This window comes from Cydia splendana, chromosome Z (assembly GCF_910591565.1).
Source record: "Cydia splendana chromosome Z, ilCydSple1.2, whole genome shotgun sequence".
In the NCBI taxonomy this organism is placed as follows: Eukaryota; Metazoa; Arthropoda; class Insecta; order Lepidoptera; family Tortricidae; genus Cydia; species Cydia splendana.
In genome coordinates this window covers 27030998-27054213 of record NC_085987.1, presented here as the reverse complement: position 1 = coordinate 27054213, position 23216 = coordinate 27030998, and the positions used below count along the sequence as shown (strand labels likewise).

Below are 23216 nucleotides of genomic sequence, written 5' to 3'. Positions count from 1 at the left end.
GGTTGTCCAAACGTCAGTTTAAGCAGTTGCTTTCATTATTAGCAACTAAGGCCAATCACCACCACATATTGATTAAATAAATCACTTTAATTTTATGAACACAAAACAGAGATAAAACAGTAGGTATGTATACACGGTATCACTTTCAAAACTGATCAAACGACGGCCAATGAACTTTAAGAGTTACCGATTTGACCCCCATGTATGTTTAGCGAAAATGGTTTTCGATAATTGTACGTAAACGAAGTCGCGGAAAGAAACTAGTTTGAGGACCTAAACATAATAATATTAAACATAGGTATATGGAAATAATATTTATGCTAACTTATTAAAAGCAGTTTATACTCATGTGGTTCATAAACCCATTCAAATGCTACGCTGCGTAGCAATCCGTAGCCCGTAGCATCATTCATCCACTATATGGCGAAAATCGAATAATGGTACAGGCTGTACCGTACAGCGGACTTTGAGGAACATACCGATTTGATTCTTTTTCATCTAAATTCTTTACGAGCACAACTCGAACGTACATTTTGACATTAAAAAGATATCATAATATATCATTTAAGGGTTATGTAGCATAATTTCTAAAATAAGTTTCCTAAGTACGAAATTCCTAAAGACAGAACATCGAAAATCAAAATGTCTAATGTACGAAATTCCTAAAGATGCATGTCCTACGGTTAATCAACCTAAGTTTTAAATGTCTAAAGTACAATACTGCTAATGCACGAAAATACTAACGATCTTTTTTCCTACGTTCAGTTGACCTAAGTTTAAAATGTATAAATTGCGAAATTTCTAACGACATTTGTCTTACGTTTAGCTGATCTTAGATTAAAGAGTCTAGCGTACGAAACTTTCATTCAAAAAACATTTGCTTTACAACTTAACTAGACGGAGCCCCGCTTCGCGGGGCTCCTATTTCTGACCGGTTTGCCCTTCGGGCATCTGAAGCTACCTAACGAACCTAACCTACCTACCTCCCTACGCTTTTCCGAGTAAAAGTGTACTGTTTTCATGGACGTCACACTAAACTAAATCAATAGGTAGGTAGGTTAGGATCGTTAGGTAGCTTCAGATGCCCGAAGGGCAAACCGCCCAGAAATAGGAGCCCCGCATAGCGGGGCTCCGTCAACTCAGGGTAAGAAGGCAATGTTCTTGGAAATATTGATTTTCAATATATTGTCATTAGGCTTTTTGAACGTAGCAATTTTGAGCACTAGACATATTGACTTTCAAAGTATTGTCCTTAGGCATTTTATACAAAGGAATTTTGATCTTCGAAAATGAGATCGTTCGATTAAAAGTGTATTAGGACATGCATCTTTAGGAATTACGTACATTAGACATTTTTATTTTCGATGTTCTGTCTTTAGGAATTTCGTACTTCGGAAATTTGATTTTAGAAATTATGCTATATAACCCATTTAAGTAGTTATCATTCAAGCGTGCATTAAGTTCGTATCTATTTATATTGGCGCGAGCGACATGCGCGGGCGATCGATAGCAAAATAACATCATTTTGATGTCAAAATATTCTAGATATTTTGCCCGCGCACCAATTTGTGCGTGCGAGTGAGATGCACTGAGATTTATATCAGATCGATGACTTAAGTCTAAATACGCCTTCTATGTTCTTCTCGGGTCTTGCTTGGTTATGTAAAGTGAAGTGCACTTACCAGGCTGACGGAGATGCGCGTGCGCGTCGAGTGAGGACTTCGACATCGCGGACAACGAGTTGGTGCCATAGCCTGGAACAATCCACCAAACTGTTACCCCCTTATTCATAAACGCGCTACAAACCTCAATTAGCTAATAATCGTTTGTCCTTATCTGTCATTTTGACTTATGTATTTATAAGAAAGGGATAAAACATAATTTAACTAAATCAGACCCGTAAAGTTTTATGAATAAGGGGGTTAAAATTATGCACATCAATAAGTATAATATTTCACACCAAATAAACTATCACACAAATCAACAATAAACGAATATACACTGATATCAGTATGACATCTAACTGATGTCATTCCGTTATTCGCTCGTACTTGTCCGTACATGTTTTGGCGCAGGCAGACGCGTGATAACTGAATAATATGATTCAAATATAATTCTAATGTCAGTTACGTTCGATAGGTATTGGCCTGTATTCCTATTTCGAATATATTACGACGGAAAATTGTCATATATATGGTGCGGACAAATCGCTGCCCCAATATTACAGGGTTCTATGGTTCACTTTTATCGAACTGAAATTTGAACATTGTCATAGTGAAATTATCTGCCCGATTTGAACTTTAAGATACGTCAAGTAATAGATCTAGAAACGATATGGATTAGATGTGTCATTGTCAAAAGTGACGTTTTGTTTGAAGAAATGAAAAAAACCGGACAAGTGCGAGTCGGTCTCGCCCACCGAGGGTTCCGTACTTTTTAGTATTTGTTGTTATAGCGGCAACAGAAATACATCATTACGGTTCGTGAGATACAGCCTGGTGACAGACGGTCGGACGGACGGACAGCGGAGTCTTAGTAATAGGGTCCCGTTTTACCCTTTGGGTACGGAACCCTAAAAAGCAAGTAGATCGTATTGAATGACATGGCATGTGTCAATTTAAAATGTAAATAACTTTGTAGGGTTGTCACTGATGTAAAAATATATTATTTTGATGATTTTGTTTTACTTAATCCAGCTTTACGATTATAATAACTCGATTGTAGATCACTTAAGTCTTAGAGGATATAACCAACGGAGACGCCACGTCTAAAATTTTCGGTACAAAATAGTCTGCCGTTTTTTGCGGGGGAGGGGCACATCAAATGTATAGGTATGTCATGTCAGATAAACGTCAGTTCATACATATGGTTGACATGTGGTTGACCATTGGCCGCCTTTTTTCGACAGAGGGGAACGCCTGTTAATGGCGGCTCCAAGACTTAAGTAGATTACACTATCCTTTCAGCTCAGTCTCTAGAAATATTCCACCTGTATAAGCACGTCGGCCTGCATCAAAACGATTGATGACCATTGATCATTGACACATGATTCATCACTGTCAACATCACGGAGTCAACGTTGATGAGAAACGAGAATTTTATCTAATTATTAAATCTCCGTCATTGTGACGACTTCAATTAAGTTAAACTTCAGAAAATGCGGCTACATACAATGCATTTTTGGATGTAGTTATTGGAAATTTGAGAAACATAAATTTTGAGTACTTTATTCTGTATTCAGGTAAACACTAAGTATAAGTATACTTATTCGAATAGTAGTACATAGTCATAATTCTTGTAGTATTCAACAGCTTGGGTACGGTGACAGCTGTCATCCCCATATAATTTATAACCTTAAAACGCAAAATGTGTATTGGCTGTATTGCTGTCACCGTACCCAAGCTGTGTAATTGACTATACTTTTTCAAAATATTAACCAAATAACTCCCCTCGACGGTACCTTTATTTGCCTCGAATATCTCTTTATATAATCATGTTACGTTTCCTATGAAGTCATTTTCGACAAGCAAGTCTACCAGAAATATGAATAATAAGTGTAAAATCTTCGCTGGTCGTATTGTAATGGTGTTAAGTAGAATTGAACTGGGTTTATATTTTAATTTTAATTTTAATTTAACTGATTTTATGTTGTGCATTTAAATTTTATTAATATAATTTTTAGTATTTTAAATACATATTAACAATAGATTTTAAGTCACTATGTACCTAACCCCAATGGATCCTAGTTATCTGAATAAATAAATAAATAATAATTATTATTATATAAAAAAAAAAAATTAATAAAAAATTTAATAAAGTTATTATATTATATCCAAAAAGGTGACAATGTGTACAGTCGTTAAGAAATAAGAAAACCACGGCGAGTTTTCTGAAATCTGTCTAAACTATCAGAATTATGGGTGTTAAATTGCCATAGTTATTAAATTTGAATATAGAGATTTTGAATGACACTTGATTTTATACATTTCATTGAATATCTGAATTAAAAATTTGCAACTTGAGTAACATTAGGTAATTATAAGATTTTTTGAGCTTAGTTTATTGTCCCACTGCTGGGCAAAGATAAGATTATTTTATCATATAAAATTAAAATTAAGTATATGGAAGTTGCAAACATTAATAATTTAACCTAATAAAAATATCAAAATCTGGTGCGTTTTTTAACGGTTCGTAACAATAAGTAAGTTAAAAAATAAATAAGTTAGTTAGCATGAAAATGTTCGAATCGTACAAATACATCGAGCTGGTGATTCAGTAATTTATGAATTTTATGATACACACTCACTCGGGATACTCAAGATTCACGCTGCAATGAACATTTGAACAATGTCGTCATAGGATTTGTGTTAGTAGTGTTCAGAAAGAAGAATTATGTTAGGCTAATCACCGAATAATCTTAAACTATTCTTAGATAGCATTGGCCAATTGTGAACAATGCCGCTGGCTACGGGGGATCACGTGTATTAGCAAATTGCACTGTATTCACTTGGCAACAAAGTGCTTTTCCAATTGGAAGTGTACGTGGAAGAATTAGATTGTCTCTTTGAAGTCTGCAATCAGATTTCACGCATTGTTAGTGTTAGAGCAACATGGTGGATTTCTTTTGATTTTGGTGTTTTTATTCGGCTTTTCTCGCGCGGTCTTTGATTTTAGGCCTTTAGGGGTGTGTTAGTTTTGTCCGTAAATATTTGTCGTTAACTACAAAAAATTGTGTTATTTTTATGGTACTTTCTTTCGTAATGCATCTATTGTTTTTTTACCTAACGTCAATGTGGCTAATACCGTCATCGGGACTATTCCGTCCACTAGCGTTTTTCTCGAACAACGAACAACATTGATAATTTCGTCGACAAAGCAGCGATTGCTTTTAGTTCAGCAATAAAAAGGAAATGGTATTTATCCTACGATTGAAAATCAAAGAAATATACGCTCGTGGACGGAATAGCACCTATGACGGAATGTAACTACATATAATAATCGTATTGCTCATTATGTGGTGGCCATCCCACAAAAGTATGAACTGGCCATATGTCATATTTTGCGATGTCAAAAAAAAAGAAAAAAAATAAGTCGAATATCGCCCCCGGCGATCTCCGGACGATGACATCAATCATGCGAAACACAACACCTACTTGTGATGACGGCGCACCGTAAATGCACTATCCACTATCTTTACGAACAACGTAGGCGGTGTTGCGTTTCGTGGGTAGTTTTTTTTCGGGTATTTACACTTTTAGGGATTTTACATTTCTGGGAATCTGGGAATGTATGTAAAATAGTCGAATATAAAATATGTATTTCATTAGTAAAGCCTCCTAAAATATTAATGGATAGTAAAAGCCATATGCAACATAAGTATTCCATATGTCCAAGGGTCCAGCCAACCACTTCAGCTGAGTACGTCGTCACTGATCAATAGCATCGAATTTAACAAAGTAGATAGGGTCCAAAAATACTACGTGTTCACAAAATGCCATTTAAGTTTTCAATCTGCGAACCGCAAAGTTATTTTAAGGCGTGACTGCAACCAGCAAAACAATCGGAAGCCGGTGTCGCAGGCCCCTTAAAAATACAAATTTAATCCGGCGTGTGAGGGCCCGTCACCACCACAAATTAAATTCTCATTACGCAAGATCAAAGGATGCTCGCGCCAAAACTGTTTGTCAAAGGCGGCGACTGGAACGCGCTGCGCAAACATGCCCGACAGTAATCAAATCTACCGCAGACTGAGCTATCACCCTGCGTATGTGTAAGGACCATGCAGGGATTTATAAATTAGGTTCTAAGTTGTATTTTCTGTAACCGAAATTTAAGGACGTCAGGGAACCATTTTGAAGCCGGCCATGACGAACTAAACGAAGTTAGAGCCGTTTTAACATAATGATTTAATGATTAATTAATACCGAAAGATCTAGTATCCCTTAGATTGAGACCAAACCTTCGTGTCTGTCATGGACGTTCTTAACAGGCCGCGTAGCCAATCGTTAACGCTCCGTAGCGTATTGTAGTCATGTCTCTCTATCATTCTTCCACACTAGTGCGACAGTGACAGTTGCCTTTCGTTCGCTACGGAGCGTAGTCACCCTTTCTATCACTCTTCCATATTAGTGCGACAGTGACAGTTGCGTTTCGTTCGCCATGGAGCGTTAACGATTGGCATGTTGTCTACGCGCTGTTTTGTTAATTACCTAATGTACTCGTACCTTCACTCACCGAAGTACCTGGTTATAATTTCTGAATTGCAAGTTTATTTTGAAATTATGTTTACCCATGTTTGAAAATGACAGAATATATTTTCAACAATATATGATTTGAATTAATTGTTTATTGTGGTAATTTTACGTTGTAATCATATTTCAATCGTTTGGCACTCACGTTTAACTCAAACGAAATGAAATCCCTTTTTTGCTCCTCTACTTACCTACGTATAAAGACGTATAATATTCTCCGCGTTCGCGCTTCAGAGAATGCAAAACAATGGGGTACTCAAAGTTTCCCTCCAAGCGCCTCCGGCATTTTCCCTGTTCTGCATCCTCCTCTACGATTGAGCTTGTTTGTAAGGGCAAGCGAGACGGAGGATTGTGGATGAAAGCCACTTTTAGCTAATTTTTGCCGTCGCTGCTGGCTTCTTCTCATTTCGAATCTAACCATTGTGCACTCGAGCGCAATGTGTAAAAAAGATCATAAAGATTTTAATCAGAAAACACTGATATTAAACAGTATTCTCTATGACTTATTTATACCGTATTATAATTAAGTAATTGAACATTTTGTAGTACAATAGTTAAACATATTCATGTAAGTAGGTACAACATTTTTAACATCAAAAACAAGGCAATGCAATAGTATTTTTAACACTGTCCGCTAAATACAATATTGCATTATAAGCGTGGTTATACTGTTCTAAATTGTATGGAGATGATAGCTGTCACTGTACTCAAGCTATATGAAAAATATTATAATTATGAATTAATCATAATCAAGCCTTTTAATTACGCAATAATGATATGCGTTTAAACGTGCCACCACCTCATTCTCGGCAAATAAGCACCGTTTAGTTTTAAATAACGCTATAGGTCAGTTAATGTTAGTTAATGTCGTGATTGCAGGGGGAGCAGAGCTTGGGGCTCACTGCTTTGGGGAACTATTTTGATGTCAATCGTTTTGTCTTTTGCAGTTTTATTTTTCAAACTCAACACATATTTTATAATAATATTTGCAATGTTTAACCGGTGAGAGCATAAATAGGTGCTCGTACTAATTTAGGTGCCATATAACTATTACGTTACAAATTAACCGCGGCTAGGCCCGGCATTACAAATTACAAACGCAAGTCTACGGTTTACTAGTTTTCGCAGAATTTCTTACAAATACTCTTTCAATAGAAAATCAGGTGAAATTTAGCACTATAAACATAATGATCGACATATTAGAGAGAGGTTTAAGAATCGACCTACAGTATTATCAGTCCCCGGGGTGCGGCGACTAAATCATTTACAACTTTTGTGCGGGGCATTAAGTCGTCACGGTTTGACGCCGTGGTCTCCCGGGGACTATAACGACTTATCATTACTTTATTGATATCCCTGGATGCTGTTTAACATAGGGTCAACTATCTAATAAATATTCCTTTAACGTAGATAGCGTTACAGCGGCGACAATTTTTTTTTAAAGATATCAATACTTTGCCTAAATTGTTGTATAGGTGTGTACACATTATTTCATGTGGATTCATTATGCTTATTTTATTTCAGGACATACTTAATTTTTTTTATTAATATTATCCGTAACATTTCGAAAACATTAAACGAGATTATCTTCAATTAAATTTGGACAAATATCGAAGTCGAGAGCTGGCACCGGCGACAATGCGTGCCGAGTGAAGCATGCGATGCGATAATGGAGTCCCTCCGCTCCGCTCGCTGCGCTATATGATGATAATCATCAAAATATTGCATCACTTACCGAAATATTGTAAGTGTCAATCAAAGAATTAGGTGGGTATTGTTGGGCCGGGGCGGCGCGTGCCGCGCGCGCGACCGGCGCGCGCCGCCCAAGCTCGCGTGTTATAATTTTAGGGACTATTGTTTTGATTTTTACGCTGAACGAAAAATTTTACATGACATGGTTACGCGTTTTACGAGTGAACGAACTAAAATTGTTGAACTATATCGACGACTGAGAAGCCGATCAGCTTGAATAATTAACTTCGTGACTTTAATTTAGCGTAATACTCTTTGTAGGTTGTAATATCAAATTAGGTAAGTATTTGTTTCTTTTTGCATAGTGGATTTAGGTATTATAGGTTTTCATAGGCTTTTGCCATTAAATTAATGTGTGTGCATCATTAAATTTAGGCGTGCTATTCCCAAAAGGCATGTGACCGTGTGAAACGACTCTTTAACTTAAATACAGTAGATAATTTGTCTCACCTTGTGATCCTTGGGATGATGCATGTGTAGACCAAGTGCTTTTGTATGAGGCATCTGAAAAACACGTTAACATATAAAACTAGCACATCTTGAGGTTTAGGAGGGCTTATTAAATGTAAACCTTTTGAGAATTTGGCAACAAGTAAATAATAGTGGGTGGGGTAAATTATCATTTTGCAATTTAATCAGTGCCTTAGTTATGTTTTAAATAGCTATATCAGTTGACAAACTACAATAAAACGAGTATGTATTTGCAAACTTACATTTTGTCAGCTTAATATCTACATGTATGTATGTAAGTAATAGGTGCAAATAGGGGAAGGAGGAGTGACTCCGGATTGTTAAGGAAATTAGATCATGATTGCTTATTTTGAATCGATATATTTAAACAAGTTTTATTATCAATATCATCCCGTACTTAAAAAAAATGAGATCAAATCATTACTTTAGATATTAATCTTCAACTACCTACTAAAATTTATCAAATATCTGATTCTAGTATCGGGTGAAACCGGACACCTACCATAATTTTAATGAGTTAAACACTCAATACTATAATAAACGACCACTCTGACAAAATAAGTTTAAAAGCATTAATTTGACGTTTTTTGAAATACGAGAATTATGATTATCAACAAAATCAAGCGTAGGTAGGTAACCAATTTTATTCATAGATATTTTTGTTGAAATGCAGACAATATCAAAATATTTGAGATCTTGCCAAAGAATTAACATTTTACAAGAGATAGAATAACTTTTATCAGCTCTCCTTTTTATTGTAGATTGGTACGAGTATATTCTTCAATGCGAACTAAATTTTAGATTAAGTAACGAGTTTATTGAGAAAAAAATATTAAATGTCTGAGTTGTCTGACGGCAAATATCTTGCTTTTACCCACTAAAGGGTTAAGGCGAGTTGTTTACTGACTGAGGGCCTGCCGCAAAACCCGAAAATCGAAATTTCTTTATCTGCCTCTTTATCGCTCGAATATGCAAGAGTGATACAGGCCTATACGGATTTCGAGATAATCACAAGATCTTGAGACGATTTAGAGATCAACTAGATCTACATTAGATATCGACTAGATGTGACTTGGATATCTAAGTCATAACTTGTCGAAATCGTTCAAGAGGACCTCCAGAATCGCGGAAACGTCAAATTTGACATATCTATCTTACAAATATCTTTAAATTATCCGTATCGTAACTTGTTGAAGTCTAGTAGAAATCTAATTCATTTTCCGAATCGAGCCGATAGAGAGGCAGCAAACGAAATTATTATTATTTTTGTATTTCGCGGTAAGGCCTCTGTTGTGCTAGTGACGCTACACGCGCAGAGTTTTGCGTAATTTCCCTATTACGCAATATATTTGTATCTGTGAAAACTTGGCAAAAAAAACTGTTGAAGTGCTTATTGCTGACCAATGAGTATTTCGGAACGTATGTACGAAATCTCATTTAACTCTCATTTAATATTTACCTGATTGCTTTACGGCGAAGGAAAACGTCGTGAGAAAACCGGACTAATCCCAATAAGGCTTAGTTTCCCCAGCGGATTTAAAGGTCAGATGGGAGTCGCTTTCGTAAAAACTAGTAATCGTAAAAACATTCGTCAATTCTTGGGATTAGTTGTCTAGCGGACTCCAGGCTTCCATGAGCAGTGGCAAAATGCCGGGATAACGCGAGAAGAAGAATAATTTACAAATGCATTGGAACTGTTGCTTTATGTTTTTTTTTTATGGATTAAGTATTTTTGAAACGTCATGCAACGCCATCTGTGTTAAGCTTAACGTAATTGAAGGTAATTATTGTATTTCGCGCCTCAACACATTGCTTTGATGCAACATATTGTTATTATTAAATATCTTGATCACAAAACGTCCGTGTCAGGATGCAAAAAGTTATGAAAAAATTGTTTAGAAAAGTACCTACTTTCTTAACTTTATTTTGCTCCTGTTTTATAACAACGCATTCCGTAAACCGGGGTTACTTTGATCAATTTTAGAGTTTGGCACCATTTTTTGACGATCTTAATATACCTAAAAATATGAAATAAAAATATAATAATCGGTTTTTTCTCTTCTTTCAGCCTGCCAAATAAAAAAAAATGAGGACTTATATTTTTTTCAGAAATAAATAAAAACAACGCGATCAAAGTTATATTGAGAATGGGGTTACTTTGAAACCACTAATTTTTTTGCTGACAATTTAAAGTAGACCCGCTAAAAAGCTTGTAAAAAATAAAAAAAATTAAAATCGGTTAAGTACTTTTTAAGTTATTTATATTTTTAACGTGTGGGGTTACTTTGATACCATACCAACAGATACAAATTAAAAATTTTAAGCGCTTATTAGATTATTTACTATAAATAACGTAGGAATTTAACTTATCATTGCACTTAGCAACAGATTTTTGAATTGCAAGCTTTTCCGTTTCAGTAAATTTGGTCTGTGTACCCGGGTTTTTGATATGTTGCCTTTATAGGTACTTATTGAATAAAGTTCTATAAAAAATATTGTATGCTTTCGATGCGGCATGAATAGATTTTGTGCCCATGTTTGCGAGTGCATCATTAAGTTGTTCTTCTTGGTATTTTTTGTAGTCTCGTTACCCGATATTGTTTTGTTATCTCTGGCATTATTTGTACTCGTATACAAAAAACAATGCATATTTATTTATTGTAGAATTCATACGCTGGGCTGGTGGCCTTACGCGCGTATAATAAAGCAAAGCCGCAGGATAAAATATAGCCAATTTCCACCCAGAAACCAAATTACATACAAAAGAAACGAGTAAAAGAATGTTTAAAATCAGATGAGCAGTTCCGGAGATCAACTCCTACATACTCGTACAATTACAAACATATAATTTTACAACCTCTACCTCTTCCACTGCCTCAAACGATACCTATTATTATATGACTACTGAAAAAATATAAGTACACAAAAAAATCGTAAGCTGCCAAAATAATTCATGGTGTTACTTTAATCTTTTGATCAATTTCACCACGTATAAGTGATCAAAGACACCCCGACCCATGGATTCCCCGGTAACGTGCGCAGGTGGAGGTTGTCGTATTCAGGTTTTTTTTAATAAACTCGCGAATAAACACTGATTAACCTAAGACACTATAAAATTTACATGTATTCATTCTTGACACAAATACAGTCAAAGTTTTTGAACCAATAAAACCAGGAAGAAAAGCGTACTCGCCATTAATATTTTTTTTCTAGACGAAATAATAATATTACACTCGCATCCGCTTACTGCGCGGTGAAACAACTATCAGTGTTGCCAATAAAGAAAAAATAACTGCGAAATTATATTTCAACTCGTTAAAACAAGGACTTTAGTAGCGGAGAGAAGTTGCTATCAAAGTCGACCCGCAAATCAAAGTAACCCCGGTTTACGGTTCTTCTTTTTTTAGTCTACCAAACATTTTCACTCAACGCGCTTAAGGTAATAAATTATATAGTTGTTTATAGTAAATAAACCTCAATTAAAGTCTGTGCGGAAAGAGAAGAGTCGTAGAATGTATTGGATCTCATACATTTCACGACTCTTCTTTCCACACAGACCCTATGAATCTGTTCACTCTCCTTAGAGAATGCAACAAACTATAAACCAAATCAAAATATAACCTTTTTACCTACCTAAACATGATTCCAGTTTCATTTCAATGTCAGATTTTATCTATTTTCTTTACTGTATCATTATCACACATTTTACGGAATAGTAGGAATGTATGCGCATTTAATTATAAAAGTTTTTCATGGCAGATTCAAGTATTCATTGCAGATTTTCTCAAAATTCCCATTATAGGTGTTTCGTGATTCTGTTTTTACCAACATAATCTAGATAAGATTAGAAGGATTTATTCAAGGTCCGTTTCAATTTTAAACGCTCCAGTTGGTATGTTATGGGCCGAAATGTTTAACAATCAATTTCATATCACCTTCATATGTATAGTTGAGCGTTTTTTAAACAATGTAAGTACCTAAATATAAAATGGAAGACATTTTCTGCAGCAATACAGGGGGGCGATTTTTGAAATTCGATCGCTCGATTTCGTCACTCGAAAATCGGTGGAAAACGGCGAAATGCTAATTGTTGAAATACGAGCGATATAAATTTGGAATCGAGTGGTATTGACCACTCGTTTTCAATTCTATTAGTAGAATTTAAATTTTAGTAGCGGAGATATTATTGAACAAAATGCACGAAATCGAGCGGTCGAATTTCAAAAATTGGCCCCCAGCTGGCATTAATATGGTCGGAATTAGTATATAAATATATAAATAGGTACTTATTAGTACCTACATTCTTCTTACACAAATTGGATAAGTCCCACGGTAAGCTCAATAAGGCTTGTGATGTGGGTAGAAATGAAATAGTATGAAAAAAAAAATAGTTTCAGCGAAATTCCGCAACATGGCGCGGGATCATACTTATATTACTGGTCAGGCTTTACTCGTATGTATGTATGTATCGTCGTAGGTTCGCTTATTTTGGGGCTAGGCCGATGGCCGTGTAATATTGTTCTAAATAATAATAATTATTATTTAACCATTCACATTAGAAGAAATAATATAGATAGTACCTATAAGGAAAAAAATGCAACCCAATATGCCCTTTCCGAAGACACCGAATCGAGAAAATGCAAAAACACATGTACCTGCCTAACTTCCACGACAGATAATGTAGGTACTCGGCAGTTTCAATACGCCAAAAATACAGCAAATGGCTTCAAATGATACAAGGTAGCATTAAAGGCGGAGGTGGTGAGCTCTCAGAGGTGTCAATAGCAGTGAGGGGTCGCGAGCACCCTCAACCCTCTCCGAGCCGACGGCCGGCAATTGCCGTGAGCCGTGCATTTTGCCGTACTTGACGCCCTAGAAGTCGGCTTCGCGCGTCAATATTCGACTGTTTCAATTTTCACAGAACTTTATTTAAAACTGGTTTGTGTATTTTAGGTGTATTAAATTTTAGTAGATTCTTGTGGATAAATTAGACATTAACTATAAGTTTAAACAGTGCATTGTATGTCATCATACTCATCATCATTCACTTTGTATTACCTGCTATTTATTTTATTCATGAATCTACCCACACACCCATACAATTTACGTAGCATCATAAACACATGTTCAACCATATTTAGCGTTAATGCCGTAAACATGAGATTGTGAAAGAAGAAAAAACTCCTATTTTAACTGGCAGAGGCATGTTAAAATATAGTATTTGGGTATATGTAGGTAAGCCAAAATATAAGATAAACCTTTTCATTACTTACTAGATTCATTTTGGACCTAAGAGAATGATCGACACCAAACTTACGAGTACACTTCGCATTCTGTGAATTTGGTGTCTTAGTGTTTTTAGTTTGTACTCTAGCGAAGAAACAGAGAATTATGTTGGTGTTTATAACGGGTACCTAATCATTCTCCGAGAAACTTTTAGCAGATTATCGATTCGCCGACAACGATTCGCCGAACATCGTTTCGCAGAGTCATTTATTTGTAAATGTAACTTTTGGTCGACTAACGTTACGTAGACTCTTGGTTCACATACCGTTCAGTTCGCTTCTATCTGCCGTATTCGAACTTCAAGATATTCACAAGAGACGCCACGTACTAGATCCATTCTAGATACGTTATAGTTTAGATATCAACTAGTTCTCTTTTGCAGCGCAATTCGGGCAACCAATGTCACTTTTACGTTAGATAGAGTAAGATATCTATTAGATGTGAATTGGATCTCTAAGTCATATCCTGTGGAAATCATTCAAGAGTATCTCCAGAATCGAGCAAATGTCAAATTTGACAGGTTAGATCTTAAACATATCGTTATCGTATCTTGGTGATGTCTAAAAGATATCTAATAGATATCTATTTCAAAATCCGAATCGGGCCCTATGTAGATTAGCAGAACTATTATTGGACGATTTCCATTTGGCGGAGTAATCGTTTCGTTTAAGCAATGTTTAGTCGAATAACGTTTCACATTTTACATATAAGTCGTTATTTTCGAAACAAAAAGCTTTTGCAATAATAAAGAAAACCCACATCCAAAAGGATGAAATAAAATATAATCCTTTTTTAAGTAAATGATGATTTATAATAAATGCTAAAATTATTATATTTATATGTTTTTTTTTAATGTATCCTCTTGTTAGTTGACTACCTAAGAATCACATACATCCTGCTGCCGTTCTTAATTTATGTCACAAAAAAACTAGTACCGGTACCTATAGAATACCGTGATTGCTTCTGGTTTGGGTTTTAATAAATTTTTAACCTAATTATGAACAAAAGCATAGGTAGGCATATTGTATCTAAGCAATATACATTTTGATTTTATGGTCATTTGTGTACCTAATTGAAAATAAGTAGATAATTAAATGTTCTAAAACCATGTTCATCAGACTCAAACTATAAGTTGTTGTGTAGGCTAGTCATGTCCTAGTCTAGTCATAAATAAGAGAGAAGTTCTGCTATATGAATGCCAAATGAACATTCGACCTATTGTGTTTCGACCAATAGTTTCTCGGGTAATTATGACAGTTACTAAATGATTATTCTACGAATAGTAAATATGCGTATCAATGTTCTGCTTATTGACTACTCTCGCAAACGACTATTATGCGTAATGAGATTCGGCCAATCGTTACTCTGCCAAACAACCCGTCTGCGAATCGTTGTCGGCGAAACAAAAATCAGCGTATTTTCTCGCGGAATATCAATAGGGCACCGTTTATAACAAAAGGAGGACTCAAATGTAACTTCTTTGATGCGTGTTTTTTTTTATATTTTAAAATAAGTACACTAAAGTGCACTAAAATTAAGTACACTAAGTGGATAGTAAGTACACTAGTAGGTACCTAGTAAGTACACTAAATTTAATCTATGTAATAAAGCTTAATTTGCTACATTTTCAACTTAATAAACTTTGTTCGCGTGATTTAGTGCCATGAAAATGATGACTTTCTTAGAAGTAGGTATTAATCCATGCACTCATGAATGAGCAAATACTACAAGAAAATGTGGTTTTCAAATATTCTGCTACCACCTTAAAAATAAGCAGTAGAAATGGCAGTGTTTAACGCCTTAAGTCAATATTTTTGTAATAATTTTATTTAACATACACATGAAATTTTTCTAGTCATGTCCAAATTAGCCGTTTGTGTTATGCAAAATTAAGAAAATGCCAGTAAAAATTATTTACAATTTTATCCACGAGTAATAGGTACTGAATTACTTCATTCATAATTAGGGATTAAATGAGTTCAATACTTCTTTACGTACCCCAGTATTAATTACCTACAATTTATACAGTGTGTAAATCTAATATGGGCAATAATTTAAATAAGATATAGAATATTAATTCTACGATTACGATTCTATTATTCACGGATTACCGTGTCATCATTAATTAAGAACCTATTTTTAAGTTGCACTTAATTGACACACCGTAATTAATTTTAAAAAAATTATCGAGCAGCAATGTACTGCAAACATTACGAGACAAACATGATATGACATTACGAGATACTAAATTTTTTTAGTAACTGCCAACAAGCGTTGACATTTATTTTACTTTAAAATGCTCGTATCACGTAACTTGTGTGTTGTTTTACATTGCGGGCCGAATTATTTTGTATGGTTAATATTTTCATTGTATTTCTAAGCAAAATTTATCTCATTATACTTTTAGGTCCTATTATACAACCGTTTAAATATTCACCATATTGGATTTACACACTGTATTTTGGAGTCACTACTCAATAAACCACTGTAGCCTGTACAGCTGTAGCACAGTCTGTAGGTACTTATTTCTATTAAATACTCGATTTTTAAGAAATAATTAGATGTCATAATGATTTGTTTACACAACAACTTATTTTGGTAGATACTGCTCCGAGAGATGCTGGCATTGGATATACGGAAAAGTTGCAAGTAAAATAAATTGAAAAACTTAGCCTAAAAATCTAGTTATTAACATAAATATTTGCACAATACTACATATGTATACAGACGTAACGAAGAGCTTGTGAACGTTGTCAAACGGATGACTTCAAGACATTTTTAATAGAACCGTTAGGAAACACAACACAGCACAAACAAACACTTCACTCACGTCACTTATTGATAATTATAATAATGATATTCACCCGCAAACAGCATAGAGAAGTTGGTAAAGGTGCCCGACCGACTGAGGTAGTCGGCGGAGCTTTTAATATCGAGCATGGCGCGGCTCACGAGCTGTGCTGGCTCATGTCGGAGTCTAGCGGTCGGGCCGGCGGCGGCGGCACACTCGGCGGGGCCGCGCCGGCGCCGGCGGGGCGGGCCCCACCGCGGCCCCGCCCCGGCCCGCCCCCGCGCACCCCAGCGACCCACCCCGCCAATCGCGCGCCACTCCGGCTAATCTTTATCTCAGAAAAATAAACAGGGTGGGCGGGAGATAATGACGAGGAGTTCCTACGGCGCCGGTAATCAGCAGGCTTTGTGGCCCGCGACAGCCTGTTAGCCACCGGCTTATAATGCCGACGGTTTGACAAAAAATTAAATGCGCTGCGAATTTCGATTTTCGATTTCGCGCTGTTTTTGGGGCTCACGTATAAACGGCGGACGATTGCGGACCGGCGAAGAATTGGGTGCACTTGCCCGCTCGGGGGCACTCGTTTGTCACGGCCGCATATTGTTTCTATTTTTTTAATTCAGCCATTCGGTATTTTCATTTCGACACAATGACAGCGGCGGCCGCCGCTTTTGTGCCCGGTTTCATTTTTTAAATTGTTTCACTGTCCGGCGGCGGCTATCTTGATAATTGTCCATGTAATTGGGCGAATTTAAGCATATTGTATTTTGAATTCATTTTGTCTCTGATTTGAAAAGGATAGGCACACACAATATAGTAAGCATTGTATGCAAAATAACTTAGGTTGGAGCTAATAGTGATTTTAAAAACCTAGATTCGTAGACGGCGCCGGTAGTAGGCCGTAGCCGGTGCCGTGCTACGCCTACGCGTGAACGATGCTACTACGCGCGGCCGGCGGCGGACGGAGCGTGACGCGCTGTCCACTTGCTAGGTAGCCGGCGTAGCACTATGTTAGTAGTAGCAAAGACATATGTAACTTCGTATAAGATGAATAAAGTCTAAGGAAAAAACGTGCCTCGGAAATCAAGAAAAAGTCATTCTCGGATAGATGGCGCACACATCTTTGGCCTATGCTCGGCTAGATGGCGTGACGACACCGTTTCATATTTAACACATAGATATCAGTGAATGAACATGGGTCAAAATGATATTAAAATAATAAAATCATTAATCCATATATATATATTTTTTTTTGATAATTTTATACGTTTTCATTTTGAGTTTTAGTAGTGTGTCGATAGATGGCAGTAAATTTACTGTGACTACAAAAATTACTATGACAGGACCCCTCTATACTATCTATTCTCTTTGGTAGTAGGTAGGTATACTAGTCCCGATGCAATGGAGTTCCTTTAGTGAAAATCAAACACATTTATTATAATTTCTTTTTTACACAATACAATAGATCAAACGACTCAGTAATGGGACCCATAATAGGTTTAATCTAGATAAATTAAGTAATTTGTTTCGATCCGATCGAACGTCCTCTCCTACTGCACTTCTGCATGCATGGGCTCGAAGTAAAAATTGACAGTAAGTAGGTACATATTGGCAGTGCCGTGTTGCTTTCCTTAGTAAACGCCCTTTTTCTACATCATCTGTTAAATTCCTACTCGAAATTATTAAGGAAAGGAAAACAATTTTCTTTCGTTTCGTACAATTAGTATTTCTTGTATCTACATTTTATTATTGTAGAATATTTCTAAAAAGAATTAAACTACATTAGGATTGGTATTAAAGTTTATTAATTTTTTTGATGTAAAATTTTATTTTCTGTCAATAACAATATGACAATAACATTATTTTCTGACAATAACAATATGCTCTCGAGACGAGAATATATGCAAGTATAAGTATACGGCTGCATGGCCAAAACGCAAGAAATATTATATCAAGTTGCCTCGTGTCGAACTGACAGCAGCACGGTCAGTGGTTCAAAACCAAAATATTGCTTTGCTAATCCGCCAAAAGATAACGTGCTAGTCAATCAGTGCTAACCCGTTATACTTACTTGCGTATTTTTTACATGCAAAGTAAGTATAACGGGTTAGCACTGATTGACTACTACTAGCACTACGACTAGCACGTTATCTTTTGGCGGATTAACGAAGTAATATTTTGGTTTTGATTAATATGGATTTCCGCAAAGTAACGCCTGATTCTATTCACTACGATAAGTAGTTGTTTACCAACAATGATTTTGTTTCGCAAATCCTCCATTCGCTAATTTTGTATTCCGGGAGGCGACACGCAAATTGGAACGAGCAAATTTTACATATTATTTTTGTAGCATTTCGCAAAACTTTGTGACAGGCGATATTCGTATTTGACGAGAAGAGGGTTTGTACTTGGGACTGTCGATTGCCAGGGAAATATATAAATGCCCAGAGGAAAACGACGTGTAATCATGTATCAATAAATAAATACTTTCCTATGTTTTCTATTGTAATCTATGATTTTGTAGGACAACTGACCTTATAGAAACTAGTTATAATTATGTTCATTAGAATGGTAACTGTGTGCTGATTCATCCTGGTTCATCCTGATTCAATTAATTAATCCTTTAAATTACTATAGGCCACTCATTATTTTTCATCACACTTGCTCATAAAAGGTAGATTCACGCCGGTTTAGCGGGAGCAAGAGCAAATAAAATCAGTAGAAAGAAAGACAAAATGTGCCACAAAGCCAAGTAGTTGAAGTAAGAAGATTAGAAGTCAAATATTTATTTAAAATCAAGATCTGAATGAGTTTAACATAAAACATACTTACTGATGTTTATTATATTAATTTTTCTGTTTATACATTTTTCTTACATACAAAATTAAATATACATATTAAACAAACACTTAAATCGTTGCTGTATGCCAAATAAGTCCCTGCCCTTCATGTTTTAATAAGGTATAATTTGGTTTATATAGCTAATTAAAACGATTAAAATATTTTTAACTGGAATATGTGGTAAATTTAATTTAAATGGAATAAAATGCTTGATTCTGATTTAAATGGAATAAAATGCTTGATTCTGATTCTGGTAAAGACTGTCAGAAGACTGTGGACGCGCTCAAAGTCACAGACAACCTAACTTTATATTATCTTTCTAATTGACTATATAGTTTGATAACCACAAATTATTAAGAGAAAAGTGGTGCGTGACCGGGTTTCATCGTGAACAGTCTTTATTCACTTTCGTTAACTATTTGGCAATATACCCCCTTTATTGCACTATGTTCTATTTGGCGTTGCAATCAAATAGAAAATAAATATACGTTAAAATCTAGGTATAATATACCTATCTGATGTTTGCAAGTAATCCTGCCACACTGGACTGTTTAGGACTGTTTACAAAACACATAATCGTGAGTGTTACCCACTTTCGCTGAATGATACAAATACTGAGCAAGTTGTTTGGTGATTTTGTGTTGTGTAAGTCACACGCAGAATTTGGCTCTAAATTGCTTTTCCTTTTCCTTAGTACCTAACGTTAGGGATTGAGTTAGGAACATTGAGTAGGTAGTACAAGCAAACATTAGGCTCAAGTAATCTACTTCAGGGAAATGAAGACACTATTATTTTTAGTTTGCATTGAATTCACTTGGTTTATGTGAATAAATAGTTTTAAATTGTTATTGTAAAGTTTGTAAACATTTGTTCAATTACCTGTCCCCTTAAATTCACATACATGGTTTGCAGTTTATAAAGTAAACATGGGAGTTATTAATTAGTCGGCGATGGCTAACTTAAGACGGCACGGCGTCGAACAGGGTGCTAATGGAGAGCTATAGCCCCGCCGCGACCCTCGGCCGGGCTCGGTACGGGGAGGACGCCCAGCGCGCCCCCGCCGACATAAAGTGTCATCTGTGATCTACTCTACGCGGCTCATATGGTGTTCATTTACAAGTAGTAAGCGCCACTTGCACCGGTTAACCCCGGGTTAGTGGGATGGTGCAAGTAGCGCTAATTGTAATATCAAGTATGTTTAGTAGCTCCAAAAGATACGACTTGGCAGTTAGGTACAGAATTTACTGAAACTACGTAGTTCACTTACAAAGACACTAAGTACATATAATAATATAAATTAAATGAGCGACAATTACTTATACTGTCTTATTGGCCAATTTAAATATTAATGTGTAAAAGTTTCAGACAACATTTTTCAAAAACACACTTACCTACTTATTACCAAGTTACTGACTGTAGGTACTCAATGGTCGCAAACAATTAGACTCCTCAAAACGTATTATTTGAGCTCAATACATCCTCTGGATACGTCCAGAGTTCAGCTCGATGTTAAAATTTAAAATCTACTTATAAGATTTTTAGTATTGTTAGTTACAAGTGAAGTTAATATAAGTGTTAAAAAGGGCTCAATTAGATGGAGCGTTCATGCATTCCCAAAATTGCGCCCTCGAGTCAACTGAGGGCCGTAAAAACTTAAGTGTGCTCCGTACTAGGGGCGGTGATGGCCGCGAGTACAGATAATATAGTGCAAAAGCGATAGCTACTTATCAGCAAGTCGTAAAAAGGGAGTCACGCAGAACATAGCTTAGTAGCTGGATATAATAAATGGCCAGCATGACATTCTAATATGTATAACACTTTAAACTCTCGCGTTTTGTACACATCTTCAACTCAACTCAGCTCAACTGCCGGCCTAGCCAAGGTTACAATCGCTATCGCTTCGACAACGAAAAACATTATGTCTCTCTATCACTCTTCCATATTAGTGTGACAGTGACAGTTGCGTTTCGATCGCTACGGAGCGTAAGCGATTGGCATCTTGGCTACGCGGCCTGAATCGTCGGAATTTAAGGTAAAAATAATGAAAGTAGGTATATCGCGGTAGACCCATTTGTGTAATTAAATATGACGTTCTAAACATATGCCGATTTATAATTTGTACCGAACGCAAGTTGTCTGACTGCTGAGAGTGCTTAGCTTAAAAATATTTGTTCTTCTTCCTCGCGTTATCCCGGCATTTCGCCACGGCTCATGAGAGCCTGGGGTCCGCTTGACAACTAATCCCATGATTTGACGTAGGCACTAGTTTTTACGAAAGCGACTGCCATCTGACCTTCCAACCCAGAGGGGAAACTAGGCCTTATTGGGATTAGTCCGGTTTCCTCACGATGTTTTCCTTCACCGAAAAGCGACTGGTAAATATCAAATGATATTTCGTACATAAGTTCCGAAAAACTCATTGGTACGAGCCGGGGTTCGAACCCGCGACCTCCGGATTGCAAGTCGCATGCTCTTACCGCTAGGCCACCAGCGCTTCTAAATATTTGTTCATCTTCTGAAAAAACCGAGATATTGGTTGTTAATTTTAGTGCTTGCATAATTATAGCATTATATGATAGAACTAGCGACCCACCCCAGCATCGCACGGGTTAGCAAATTATAAACCTTCCTCAAAAATCTATCGATAGGTGAAAAACATACAAAAACGTCCGTAAGGAGACGTCAGGTACCTCAGATCGCGAGAACCCAATATCAGGAGCTCAAAGTAAGTTCCAGCGGGGTAAATACGATATCAACAGTGAACCTGTTTAATGAGTTTTGAGTCCTCCCTTTGGCGAGATGTACATCTGCCGTCCATTCGCTTTGATCGTGCCGCAGCACACTGGCATGGCCGCTCAATTTGCAGCAATCGTTTAGTGCTTGGAAAATAATTGCACAGACTTTTATTGCAACCTCTGTTTTGCTCGTTTAAACACCAAGGACAATTTCAAGTACCGTAAAATGGGGTGAGTAGGTGCAAAACTGACATTCAAACCTCGATAACATTTTATTTTTACATATGCAAACTGAATGGTGTATATAATAAATGTTCCGGACGTTTGTATTTTAGTTTTTATTTTATTTTGGGTAGTTCCATTTCATAACTTTGACGATAAACAGGAAATCCCACCTCACCCCGTAGTTCCTCGTATTTGGGGTGAGTTGGGTTTTCATACAAAGGTGATTTTGGAAGATTGTTGGATCGATTTTTTTTTATTATGCGTATTACTATAGCTCCATTTTAAATTGGAATACATTATTTTTGTAGCAGTAGCCTTAAAATCCCATCTCACCCCCCTTTCATCCCATCTCTCCCCATTCAGAACCCAACTCACACCGCGAATCCTACTCACCCCATTTTCGGTAGTCTTTTATATTTAAATAATATTTGTAATCTATTAGCTAATCTAACTAATTTGTCGGTAGAAAACTTCTTGCTAATGAGCAGACATCATATATTTTATAGCATTTTCGGTGCAGCGGACTGGTGTTAACGGAATTGGTATAAACAATTTCAACCCTAATGATTAATTAGCGTTAAATACGTTAATATTAACCTTCATTTGCCATTTCAGTTGGAATTATCTATACCGATTCCGTTAACACCGCTCCGCTGCACCAAAAATGCTATAAAATTTACGATGTCTGCTAATGAGTGACGCAAATGTATTCTTAATTTGTTTGGCTATTCGTAGCAAATAATGAAACTAAAGTACAAGACCGTGTTTTATTAAAAACCAACTGTGCCTCAACAATAAGTAACATGTGAAAAACTTAGTTATAGCCCGTTTTGAACTTTTGAATGGTGTGGTGAGGTGTTTGGA

The 23216-nt window shown here is 36.3% G+C and overlaps 1 protein-coding gene across 2 annotated transcripts in view; it reads right to left on the bottom strand.

The window, feature by feature from the left end:
• Window positions 1-23216, bottom strand: part of LOC134804835 (DNA-binding protein D-ETS-3) — an 81808-nt gene that overhangs the window by 24670 nt on the left and 33922 nt on the right. For both annotated transcript variants that reach the window (XM_063778107.1, XM_063778106.1), the window contains exons 4-5: window positions 8454-8507; window positions 1683-1754 (exon numbers count right to left, since the gene is read on the bottom strand). In XM_063778107.1, coding sequence (XP_063634177.1) covers window positions 1683-1754; window positions 8454-8507 — 126 coding nt within the window. The remainder of the gene's footprint in view (window positions 1-1682; window positions 1755-8453; window positions 8508-23216) is intronic.